The sequence below is a fragment of the Dipodomys spectabilis genome, unplaced genomic scaffold, assembly GCF_019054845.1.
Source record: "Dipodomys spectabilis isolate Male_0828 unplaced genomic scaffold, ASM1905484v1 ptg000256l, whole genome shotgun sequence".
Classification (NCBI taxonomy): domain Eukaryota; kingdom Metazoa; phylum Chordata; class Mammalia; order Rodentia; family Heteromyidae; genus Dipodomys; species Dipodomys spectabilis.
In genome coordinates, this window is record NW_024870933.1 from 1725066 (window position 1) to 1738703 (window position 13638).

General features: G+C 34.9%; 1 protein-coding gene and 1 pseudogene across 1 annotated transcript in view; one reads left to right on the forward strand and one right to left on the reverse strand.

Moving 5' to 3' along the window:
* Nucleotides 1-5834, forward strand: part of Ifih1 (interferon induced with helicase C domain 1) — a 54492-nt gene extending 48658 nt beyond the window's left edge. Inside the window, exons 13-16 of the mRNA XM_042699487.1 lie at nucleotides 1574-1735; nucleotides 3797-3987; nucleotides 5335-5425; nucleotides 5526-5834. Coding sequence (XP_042555421.1) covers nucleotides 1574-1735; nucleotides 3797-3987; nucleotides 5335-5425; nucleotides 5526-5702 — 621 coding nt within the window. The 3' untranslated portion in view covers nucleotides 5703-5834. The remainder of the gene's footprint in view (nucleotides 1-1573; nucleotides 1736-3796; nucleotides 3988-5334; nucleotides 5426-5525) is intronic.
* Nucleotides 5835-8388: 2554 nt separating this feature from the next.
* LOC122124978 lies at nucleotides 8389-8493 on the reverse strand (annotated as a pseudogene).
* Nucleotides 8494-13638: the final 5145 nt, after the last annotated feature.

Consider the following 13638-nt stretch of genomic DNA (forward strand, 5'->3'; position numbering starts at 1 on the left):
CACTTTCTAGGATCATGACATTGGCTCCATTTGCAAGAATCAAAACAGGCCTGTTCATTCCGTAAGACCTCTTGGACATGCACAAAGTCTTCATGGAATCAGGAATCTGAACCACACAATCACATGTCTGACAAAGGAACACACTCTCCCCTATTTGTCTGAATTTTCTATGCATTCAAAATTTTCCAAATGTCAGGCGTGAGCAGTCTTGGAAATGCAAGGCATGAATAAATTCATTTAGTCGAAGTTTCCATTGCAATCTTTCTTTATCTCTTATACATCCATGTTAACAAAATTGTGGTTAGTATTTGTTGAGTATGTCCAGGAATTATGATAATAGATATAATACTTATTCTTTCTACAATACTCACAGAAGGTTTTTGCTCAGAGCTTCAATTGCACCCTCCGATGGAAGGCAAGTCAGGGAACACTAATCTACCTAGACAGACATCTAATTAGGAAGCAATTTTTCAGTAGAATAACCAGAGGTTTGTTACTCTCAGTGAATTTTTTCTTTTTTTGTTATTATCTTTAAGTAGTTATACAAACGACTTCCCACTTAACAAAGCAGTTTATGAATACAGTACATCTGGATCATATCACCCCTTTCAACATTCTCACTTCCCAGCCTGCCTTCTCTCTCACTTTTCTTAATTTTGTAGGTTATACGTTGAAGTCTTGACTGCATTCTTCTCCCTCACTTTTCTGTATTTGTCTGCTCCTCTCTCCATGATGCTACCTCTCCCCTTTTGCCTGGTGTTCATTTTGTTGAACTTTGACTTTGTTTTTCTAAGGAATCACACAACTTGGGTTCTCCTGTGTTTTCCTTGATGGTATTGCAATTGACATGTTCTTGAGCCAGGCCACTACAGCTACTACTACTTAACATGCATGTGACAATAATACTATTAATAGGTGTATAGGAAATTGTCTCTGTACCAACCATGTATTCAGCAGAAGATGTGCTCTGAGTTTAAACTAGGAATTCTGGAACAGATCAACTCTTTAAGTTCCCTGATCTAAATAACCACTTTTGGTTCTTAGGATTTGCAGAGTAGCTTTGAGGCTGGACTGAATGGTTATATGTTGTTGAGACTTTTCAAAGTTTTTTGTATGTTTGTTATTGTAAAAATACTGTACAGAGGGGTTACAGTTACATGAGCAAGGTAATGAGTACATTTCCTATTGAGCATTGTTACCTCATCCTTTGTTTTCCCCCTACCATTCCTTCCCTTCCACCTCCACAACTACCCCAACCCACTGAAGTTGTAAAGTTCATTTTCAGCATAGTGTTTTGTACATCTCCTTGTTAAATGGGTCAACCTGTATCCTTACTTTCAAAGTTGTCATGGTAACTGGACCATCAGAACTCTGGACTTGGGTTGTATATTAAAGTATGTTTAAGTCTTATTGAGCTGACTCACAGGGAATAGACAACAGCAAACTTTCCTTAAAGTGGAACTATCAGTTGGAATTTGTAATGCAGACCAATGAATACCTTTCCAGACCAAACCCAAGAGAATTTGTTACAAAGCACAGCCTTTTGTTAACTTGATTTTTCTCATCTTCTCAGGCCCGTGGTCGAGCCAGAGCTGAGGAGAGCACCTACATATTGGTTGCTCACAGTGGTTCTGGAGTGGTTGAACGTGAGACAGTTAATGATTTCAGAGAGAAGATGATGTATAAAGCTATTGACTGTGTTCAAAACATGAAACCAGAAGAGTATGCACATAAGGTATTGCTTTGTCCCAGCTCTGAATTTTGTCTCATCTAAAAATTTCTCCATGTGCTTGTCATTAATATCTCTGTGGCTACTTCAAATGCTGAATTATAAAGTTCTGTTTAAGGAGTTGTACATAGGCCAGATTCATACACAAAATATCAAGATTGTGGTAGACAGAGAATTATCCTGGAGTCTTATGCTCCTTCCCATGAAACAAACTATAATAAATATAAGCTGCCCTTGATTTAGAAAGACTAGTACAATTCACTCATTCGACATGATCTGGTAATTTTAGTTGGACCTAATCCATTATTATAGGTGTTATTTTTATTCCCAATGTATTTCCAAATTGTTCACAGCGTATCAGGCAATGTTTTAGGACCAGAGAACAAGTAATACAGACAAAAGTTCCTCCACAAGAAACTTTCTATCATGCCTGGAAGGGTTTGTAGAAGACAAAATAAACCACAATTAAAAAGCACCATACATATAATATAGAGATAAGCACTAGAGAATTGAAATTGGATGATATAGGGACAAATCCCTTATAACAAGTATTTGAAGACTACTTAGAGTGATATTCAGTGATTAGCCTCAATGATTAAAAATATGTAATATGTCATCTAGCTGCACCTCAATTTACTAACACAGACTTATTTGAATTGTGTGAAGGAATACAGTGAAAAAGTATATATTTCTGCAATATTTCAGGAAATCCTTCATACCACTGAATTAAAGACTGTAACTACTATAATAGCAAACAATCCATTTAGAAGAAAATTCACACCCTTGCATATGTGTGTGAATGTTAGTTTCTTAACATTGGAATTGGCTGTACCCTAAATAGAGTTTCAGGAAATGGATGCTTTCAAACTGGTGTGCAAAGCTCTAACCAACTCCAAGGCTTCCTGGCCAGGTTTCCATACAAACTTGTATTTAAAAAGCCCCTTAAAGACAAAGCGAACCAAACATTTTCCAGGTACCAACTTATCCCACCAAATAATGACACTCAAAAGTTACTATCTCACAGTTAGTATCTTAAGAGAATGAGTTAAGTATTTTTAAAGTCTGAAGACTGAAGACTAGTTCTTCCATCTCTGCAGCTCAAGGGTCAAATTTCCTCAGTCTCTATAATAAAATGTTGTAGGAGTCAGCCTTTCAGTAATATAATAAAATAACTGACACCAGCAACTTTCGAAAGAAAGAATTTTGTTTGGACTCATGGTTTGGAGGCCCAAGATCCAAACAGCCTAGAAAAGGCTTTGGTGAGGGCTCTCCTGAGCTATAGCCAATGATGCCAGAATGCATGCAGTTGATTGCATGTGTGGTCTCTTTCCTTATAAAGTCACAATGATTCAAGCAAGCAGGCTCCACTCTAAAAACTCTAACGCAATCACTTCTCAAAGGCTGGCTGCACTGCAGGAACCATGACCAGTTTAAGTTCCCACTCTCTTAATACTACCAACATAAGACTCTGGGGATTCCATTTCCACATGGACTTGGGGGCTGGGCACCTGACAATTCTTGGAAATCCCAGACTTGTTTTCCTTTCTAGATCTTTGGTAAAGACTCTTGCCTTCCTTAGAGTACCCTCAAGTAAATGGAAAAGCAGAGATGAAAGTGTAATAGGGTACATTCACTATTTAAAGGCCCTACCTAAAAAAAAAACTCTGGGAGAATATCTCCATTCTTCCAGTTTAAGGATACTTCTTAACTAGTGCTCAGGCAACATTAATAAAAGTTGAGAGTTGACACATAAAGTGAAATCTAGTTTTCATATCCTATATAGGCTCTGCCTAACTGAAAGTCTCCTAAAATCATGCCAACCTCTAGGAACAGGATAAGAATCTTATACATTTCTCTTGGCATTCATCAGAATGACTTTTTCTCTGCGATTTCTTTTTATTTAGATTTAGGCTGATTATATACTAAATTCTTTTTGTGCTCCATTTTTATTTCCAAGACCACAAACTAAGTTCACACTCTTACCATTGTGTAATATCTCCAGATTTTATGTGACTTACTTTAATAAGAGTATTAAAAAATTTAAACGTTGACCTTTTCTTTGTGCAGATTTTGGAATTACAGGTGCAAAGCATAATGGAAAAGAAAATGAAAATTAAGAGAAGTATTGCCAAACAGTACAAAGACAATCCATCATTAATTACTTTTCTCTGCAAAAACTGTAGTGTGCTAGCTTGCTCGGGGGAAAATATCCACGTAATTGAGAAAATGCATCATGTCAATATGACACCAGAATTCAAGTGAGTTCAGGAAGAAACATTTTAAAAATAGTTTTCAACTAGTGAAATACATTGTATTAAATGTACAATAATATTTTAAAAGTGGGATTTTTTCAAAACTTCCCAGATTTAAGCCTTCTAATTATATTCCTATTTCAAATGTCTATTTTAAAAATAACTTGTCTGATGTGTAGCTGGCAAAAGACTTCTCCCATTATATAGTCTCTCTTTTTAGCTTGTTTTCTATGTCTTTGCCATGAAGAAACTTTTTTTGTTTGATGGAGTCCCATTTATCAAGTCTTTCTTTGATTTGCTGTGCTTCTGCATCTTTACTCAGAAAGTTTCTACCTGTGCTCAAGAGCTCTCATCTTTCCCCTGTTCTTTCCTATAATAGTTTTCCAGCAATTCCACTCCTGGAAATTTATCCAAAATATTACAAACCATGATAGAGTAAAGTCATCATCATAACCATGTGTATTGCCTCATTATTCACCATAGCCAAAGTATAGAATCAGATATCTCTCAATGGACAAATAGGTAAAACAGATGTGATATATATTATATATGAAATGCAATTTTACTCATCCATTTGAAAGAATGATGTAGCAATATTTGTAAAGAAATGGAAAGACTTGGAAAAAATTATGTTAAATGAATCAGGGATGAATGCTTTCCCTTATATGTCAAAGCTAGATTTTGCTTATAAACTTGTAAGTAAATAAGTTGGATGGCATGCAAGTGTATACAAATGTATTAACTGAAATAGGATAGATTCAAGGGAGAACTCAAACAGTGTAATTCCTTAGAAAGGCAAAGTCAAAGTTCAGCAGGGAAGTGGGTACTGGAAATGGGTAGAACAGGGCCAAGGGGAAAAGTGTGTAAAGTGAAGAGGAGAAGAGGAGGAGAATGCAATCAGAAATACAATGTATATCCTAGAAAATTAAGAAGTGTTAAAGAACAGGTGAATACGGGAAGGATGGGTGAGAATGTTGAAAAAAGTGATATTGATCCAAGTGTATTGTATTCATAAACTGCTTTGTTAATTGGCACCTCTTTCGTAAAACTACTTAAAAATATTTAAAAAATTATAAATTTCATTGGAATTGAGAAGGAGAAGTGTGAGACCCAAAGCCATTTTGATCCAAGGTGTATATATATATATGTATATATATATATAAAATCACGACACAAGGAAGGTGTGTAAGAAGGGGACATCCACCGACATCTCACTCTGGTCTACAAATTGAAGGCAGTAGGAAGGAAAGAATTGAGATGTCTGGGCATGAGCATCAAGTACAATATGGACCCATGCGCTGTATAGTGGATTTTGCCAATTCTCACTGGTGATTCTTCCTCTGATAATTTTAGGGAACTCTACATTGTAAGAGAAAACAAAGCACTGCAAATGAAATTTGCTGACTACCAAACAAACGGAGAGATTATCTGCAAATGTGGCCAAGTTAGTACATGGTTGTGGTCTCAGCTTTACTTTAGCCAAAAGGAATGTTAAATTGGATGCATATTTATATTTTCTTCTCAATGTCTCTTTTGTTTTCCAGGCTTGGGGAACAATGATGGTACACAGAGGCTTGGATTTGCCATGTCTTAAAATAAGGAATTTTGTAGTTTTTTTCAAAAATAATTCATCAAAGAAACAATACAAGAAGTGGGTAGAATTACCTATCGCATTTCCTGATCTTGATTATTCAGAGTATTTGTTCAGTGTTGAGGATTAGTATTTGATTTAATTTAATATTAAAATATCAACATTTTAACATTTAATATGATTCTGATCAGTGTTTTCATACTATTGAACTGTGAAAATTAATATAACTACTATTTAATTAATAAAACTTCTTTGCATTTTATTATATTATATTTTCTATTATTCATTTATCTTATTTATTGGCCAGAGAAAAGGAAATCTACCAATAATATCAACATGGAGAATTATAGCATTGTAGGACAACTACTGAAGTATACAAGAGGATATAAGGTGTCAATTTCAGTTGTCACTGACTTTCAGGATAAACCTAGGGAATCCAGTTTACCTTTCTCCAGCCTCCCTATCGTGCAAATTTTCATCATGATGTCTGTTTATGCTTCTATGTGTTTTGCATTGCTACACAAAATGACCACAAAGTTAGTTCCTTAAAAAAATCCATTTATTACTAGAGTACATTTTTTAAGCCAGAAGTTGAGGTAAAGTTCTCTGCTCGTGCCTGAAAAAACTGAAATTGAAGTGTTGAGAGGCCTGTGTCATCATTTGAAGACACTGAGAGAAGAATTCACTTTGAAGCTCATTCAGATTGTTGCCAGAACTTGTTTCCATGAAGATGTCTGACTGGGATTTCTATTTCTTGATGAATGGCCACTGGAAATTGTTCTCAGCGCCTAAGAATACTCTTACCCTGGTTGCCTGCTCAGTATGCCCATCCCAGCAAGATACTTGCATCTTTAGGGCTAGCAGGAAAATCTCCTGAGACAGCTAAGAAGAGCCTTTTAATATAACAATTGTAATAGCAGGAATAACGGTTGTGTCATATCGACAGGCCATACTCACATTCACAGCAAAGGGATTCTTCAAAGCATCACAACTGATCAGGATAGGAATCTGAGCCAGTTTCGACTTGTGCCCCCTTTACCACTTGCCCAATTTTTGTCACTTATTACATACATATTCATATGGAAGCACTCTGAAAAACATGGAGCACTATGATGGACACACGAAGTACCAAGTAGCTTAGCCTTCAAACATAAACAGGCATGTAATACATCATGAAACTACTGAAAGATAATGTTAGTGCTTAAATTTGGATTAATTCTCATGCCTGTAACTTTACTCTATGTTTCTGGAGAGAACAACTTTCTTTCCATCCAGGGCGTACACAGGATTTAGCAGAGAGCCAGGTACTGGATGTGACTACGAAATAAAGAGAAAATGGCTGCCCCTAGCCTCCACTGCTCATTCATAAGGGTAACCTCCCTGAGCAGAGACAATTCTCATGTTTCTGAATAAAATATTTCTATTCTTAATAGAAAGTCTGTTATAGGATCTTCTCCTAATAGACACAGTGGCATTGGTCATGGAAGAACCACCGGAAGGAAACAACATCCACAACTGACTATTGTAACTGATACTAAGTGTCGAAGATTACTTGCTCCATTGAAACAGTTAACTCATCTGGAAAGAAGAAAGAAAAAAATATTGGAAGATATGAAAACAAAATTCTCTGTTGGTTTGATAGATGAGTTAAATTTGGCATTATAAGAGTTTTGAATTTGTTATTATTCTGGTTAAGACCTAAGCAAAGATGAATATTAACAAATTGAAGCTCTGTGGAATTTAAGAGGACAAAAGAAGATTTGGTTTTCTTAAAATACTTTTTAAAACTCCATCTGACTCCACTTAAAGTATTGCTGTATTTTAGAATGTTTTGGAAACTTTGCAAAGAACCAAATGCATAAAATAGCTAAATGTACTACTGCAACATATGTAGAATTCTCGAGGTATCAACAAATATCAGGGTTTTTTCCCACCTATCTTTTCTATTAACTTTTTCCACTAAAATTGCTATTTTTTATTTAAAACTTTTTAAAATATATATGCTAGATTATATTGAGCTTAATTTGTGATGATAGCTTAAAACTTGAACTATGGTGCAGGTATTTCATTTAAAAGCAATGATAATTATGATTACATTTTGGTTGGTTGTGGCCAAACAGTTTCTCATAATATATTAGTGTCACTTAACCAGATATACTCATGTCACATAGGCATTAGCCTGAGAATAATAATGCCAATATTAGATATAAGTATTTCAATTAACTAGGTGTCTTTGAGAAGTTTATCTCACAGATAATATGCTCTTTCTTTGAGATATGAAAAACTGGAAGAAAGGGTATCTAGGTTCACTCACAACCTTCCCATTTTTTATAGTTCTGGCTTTCTGTCTACTTTTCTAAGATTAGCTGATGGCACCGAAGGAAATTTCCAGGGATCCCACAGAGTAGATGAACTGCTTGGAGTCATATGCCAAAGGCCTACCTAGGTTAAAAGGCCTTAAAGCATCTGAAAATTTTAGAAGCATTTCCAAACAAGACCAGTTGCAGACGTTGTAGATAAGACATGTGAAGCATAAACCCAAGGAAGTCAGATCTTTTCAGAAAAAAAACAAAATCTTAAACAGTAATTTAGAGGTTGTACAAGTGTTATGAATATACTGCATTGAGGCCACATAAATATGAATAGGAAATAATTTACTAAAGGAAATGCAGTATATGTCACAAGTAATTATTGAAAGTGAAATGTATTAGGAAAGTGGGCAAGTATTTTCTTCTCTGCAATTTAATAGTTCCTACAGCAGAATGTTAGGCTTTGCAAGGGAAATTTCAAGTGTTATTTTTCTTTTTTTTTTTTTTCTCTGTGCAACCCCCTTCAGTGCCAGTAGCCCACAGATCGAGGCCAGGCAATGGTTCAGGACCACAGTTTGCTCTGGCATGGGATCAAGTGTTATTTTTCAATTCAGTTGGTTGTGGATCCAAAGAAAATTTAGTTCCTTTGTCATTGTTACATTTAAGATGTAAAAGACACACTTATACTTAGGTGACGTTGGGGAAGAACATTAAAGAATAGGAAAATGTAGGCATGTCCCAGCCTCACAGTTAATTGCTTATCAAGTCCAATTGATCAGCAGATATTTTCTTCCAAATGTTATTGTTGTAATCTTTTTGTGGTTTTTGTTTTCTGTTTTTGTTCTGTCTTGTGGGTCATGGGACTTGAACTCAAGGCCTGGTCCTGTCCCTGAGCTTTTTCACCCAATACTAGTGCTCTACCACTTTGAGTCACAGCGTCACTTTCAGTTTGCTTGTGGTTAATTGGAAATAAGAGTCTCTTGGACTTTCCTGACCAGGGCTGGCTTCAAACCAAGATCCTCACATTTCAGCCTCCTGAATAGCTAGGATTATAGTCTTGTGTCCTTGTTGTAATCTTTTCTGGTCACTTAGACCCTTGCTCAAGCATGTGCTTTTGCACGTGGTTACAAGTCAGTCTTTGTCTCCTCATCAACCTTTCCGATCTTCAAAAACAGAACCCAGATGTTACTTCCCAGAATCTAGCTCAGTTTACATTTCAGGAACCAAAATTGGGAGAACACATAAGGAACATACTGTTCGCTCACCAAACCATAACAAAATACATCCACGATCTTTTAAACAGTTATATGACTCATGACAATAAAGACTAAATAAGAAAAGTGTTTCATGTTCTTCTCAAAGTCATAAAGTTAATTTGAAATAATTATGTCTTGTCTCCTTCAGTTTATGGGTTTCTCCATAATTAGTATTTCTAGACATGGGACTTTATATTTTTGTTTGTATGCTTAGAGAGTAAAATAAGATAAACTTGGATTTGACTTCATTTTCTTGTACCTTTGAGGTTAATTAATTCCAAGGGAATCAATGCCTGTCTTGAAGAACTGTAATGATAATTTGGGTCCTGTAGGGAATGTATCTAGCAATTGACACTTAACAAGAAGTACCTATAAAATATAGTGGTAGAAGTTCTTGTAAAAACAGCAGCAAGTATATAAGGACCATACATAGCAATACCGTAGTTATCATGGTAATTTTAGATCCATTTTGAATGTTTAAGATGGACCTATTCAAGATTATCATACCCTAAAACATCTTACAATCCTCAATCTATGAAGTTAGTAATAACTGTAATAAAATGTGATCTTTTTGAATTTGCTATTCAGTGTAGCTCAGGGAAGTATTAAAGCCCACATCTTCTATGAGATTAATTGAAAGATATATATTTGTGTAAATACAAATATCAACACATAAATTAAATGTTTAGAAGATGTAACTAGTCTATTATGTAAATAGAATTTTAATTTTAATTCTTCATTCATTTTCTAGGAGGCATAACAATACTATTTTACTGACAGTGAGAAATTGAGTTTGCAATTTTTTTTTTTTTTTTGTCGGTTGTGGGGCTTGAACTCTGGGCCTGGGCACTGTCCCTCAGCTCTTCAGCTCAAGGCTAGCGCTCTATCACTTGAGCCACAGCATCACTTCCAGATTTCTGAGTGGTTTATTGAAGATAAGGAGTCACGGACTTTCCTGCCCAGACTAGCTTTGAACCACAATCCTCAGATCTCAGCCTCCTGAGTAGCTAGGATTAAAGGGGTGAGCCACCAGTGCACAGCTAGCAATAATATATTTTGTGTAACACAAACCATGGCTATCTTTGATTTGGTTATAAATCCATAAACATTTTTTTCTCAGGTCCTAGAACATAAAATATGAAATATATTTGGTATGCATTGCAGATACTATTAAATTTTTGAAGAATTTTTTCACAAACTTTTTACATGAAATTAATCATTTCATGAGAATTTCATTGAAGATGAAAGGTGAATAAGAGTTCACTCGTTTATTTCATTATTTTTTATAGTTTTAAAATTATTTTTATTAAGTAATTGTACAACAGTGTTGTCATTCAAAGCAGTTTATGAATACAATATATTTTTTAAATTTTAATTTATTTTGTTGTAAAGGTGCTTTACAGAGCGGTTATAGTTACATAAGTAAGGTAATAATACATTTCTTTGAGAACATAGCTACCCACTCCTTCGTTTTTCTCCCACTACACTCTCCCCTGACTCCCTCCACACATCAAAGTAGTTCGTTTTCAACCTAGTGTGTGGTGAGTATCACTGCTGCATTGGTTCACCCTTTGTCCTTGTTTCAGCTTTTTGTTATTCTCCATCCCTTCCCCAAATCTGATAAACATATGTATAAGACGCATGATACCAGAATCAAAAACAGTGACTACAGAGGATAAACCAAAGGGAAAAATAAAAATACAGTACATTGGTGACAACAAGGTCAACAACAACAACAACAATAACAACCAAAAACCCTCTTGTTTCCATATCTTGGAGTTCATTTTGATTAACATCATTTTATATGGTCATATGTACATAGCTATTGAGCTATTGTGATCCTCTGCTAGAACTATCCTAGACATATACTAATGATTACAAATGAGGGAAACTATGGAGCCTAACTTTCTTTGGGTCTGGCTTACTTCACTTAATATTCTTTTTCCAAGTCTTTCCATTTCCTTATGAATAAAATATATTTTGACCAATGTCATCCCTTTCAATATTCTCTCTCATCTCTCCCTTCCTACCCTTCCCTCACTCTTTTTAATTTTGTATTGGATTCTTGTCTGAATTATCCTTTTCCTCTTCATTCATCTACTCCTTTTCCTTTGATTCCAACCCATTCTTCCAGTACCCATTTTCTGGTGTTTTATTTTGCTGAACTTTGATTTTGGTTTCTAAGGAATTTGAGATGTCCCTTGGATCTACTATATTTCAGTTAATAAATTTGTATACACTTGCATACCACCCAGCGTATTTACTTAGTAGTAACTTCCAACTGGAATTCTTTGTTTCCTTGGGCCTGACTTACCTCACTTAACATATTTTTTCCATGTCTTTCCATTTCTTTACAAATGGTACAATATCATTCTTTCTAATGGATGAGTAAATCTCCATATACATATATACATATATATTAGTTCATAATTTTTACATTCAAGTAAAATTCACATATTAGGTACACGCAAAATTCTCCTAGACAAAATTCTCAGCCAAAGACCAATAGAATTATCTGGCCTAGGTTAGGTCATTATTACATAGACAGTCTAGGGTGAAAAAATTTACAATCACAGTTTGCTCTCAAACCAGAAAGGCATGGTTGTTATTCTGCCCAGCTTTGTTCACTAGAGGCAATGGTTAATATCTAATGATAATCTAACATTTTACTTGTGCTTTATATTGAATATGCAGTTGGCTAAACTATATGATTAGATTGGGGGAAAGTGACCTATAATAAGCTGGGATAGTATATGTTTTTCAACAGAATGTGAATTGGGAGTTAAAGAAATGAACTGATAAGTATAAATGATCATCAAAGTGCACTGTACATAAGAGAAAGGAAAGGATGGAGATAGAATATTGATAGACAATTTGAATTTCAAGATTACTTACAGACCTAAAAATAAGAGTCAAGAAACAAGGGAAGATTTGAGGCAGAGAATTAAATAGAATGCATAACTGCTTTAAAAAAAAAAAAAAAAGGAAGGAAGGAAGGAAGAGAGGGAGGGAGGAGGAAGGAAGGATGGATGGAGGGAAGAAAGGAAAGAAAGAAAGAAAAAAAGAAAGAAGTGGGAGTTAGAAGAAGATGAAGCAAAGACTCAAGGCTAGATTAAAGTTGGTATTATTGTTTTCTAATACACTAACAATATTAATGTGAATGTTCAAAGAAATTCTTCTCCACTCCCAATCCTCACTTGTATGGTAGAACAAAAACACTTGTGGTCAAGTATTTATGAAGTTTCAGGTAATGAACATAAGAGGGCAAATAATTTGCATACTAAAGCCATACAGATTTTCCCTGCCTTTTGTGGTTGTTGTTTTCAGTTCAGATAATTGAATCCAGAGCCTTGTGCAAGCTAGGAAACTCCTTCCTCTACCACATAGCAGCATCCAGGCCCTGAGCTCCAGCCCCAGAACCAGCACACACACACAAAAGAGTGGTTGTGGTTTCATCCGACATTTCTATAGTTTATACTTATAGGTTTCATCTGATATTTCTATAGTTTTAGGAGCTTCTTTTACTTATGATTAATTATCTATTATTCTAAACCATTATGATTAGTAATTATTTTTATTAAACTTTACCTGTTCAAATTACTATGTAATTTCTCCCACAAGATTGGATTCACACTGCTCTAGTAACTAAGAACTAGGAGAATTAGTTTGAAAGATGTTATAATTTCCAAATGTCCAATTACTCTATGTACAGTTATTCTGTTTCACATAGGAAATGACTCAAGCACATCTGACTAATTCTCTAAATAATTTGGAGAAAGGACAGAATATATTTTATAAACTGATAGGTTTTTTTCCTACATCCAAACAGTTTTTAGTCCCAATAAGTGAACAAAAATAATGCTCTGTATGAAAGTCTATGTTACTCAACTTGTGAACAAAGTCTATCACTTCCACAGCCCCTGGGTGTTCAAAACAGTCAGACTAGCATCAATAAAGGGAAAATTAAACTCTAGAGGATATGGAACCCCAAAAATATGGGCAATAGCAAAAATATTGACATTTACTGTATAAATAGTCTTTAAATGTTAGATACTATCCTTTGGATTGTGTACAAGTCATTCATTGAAAAATGTCTTATTTCTGCAAAAGACACATTAATTTTCCCTTTAATATCTGAAAGAACCATAAGAATAATATTCTGGTTTTGAGCACAGAGATCCTCTAGAAAGTGCTGAGATAACAGAGCCAATCCTATTTTTAAAGACATTTTTTTCTCTTACAAAATCTGCCTCTTTACATGTGGTGGAAGCAATATAACCTATGGAAAAATGTAACTAAAAAATAAGAATAATTTTTAAAGCCATGTTTGTACATTAGCTTGTTTTCATGCTTGAGCATTAGCTTGTTTTCATGCTTGAAGCGGCCATATTCTAACTCCAGCTATACTTCACTTCCTCAAAACATCATGAAGTCTCTTCAGTTGTAATATCCTCAGGACATGCTATGATGGATAGATAAAAAGAGATAGATGATAGCTCAA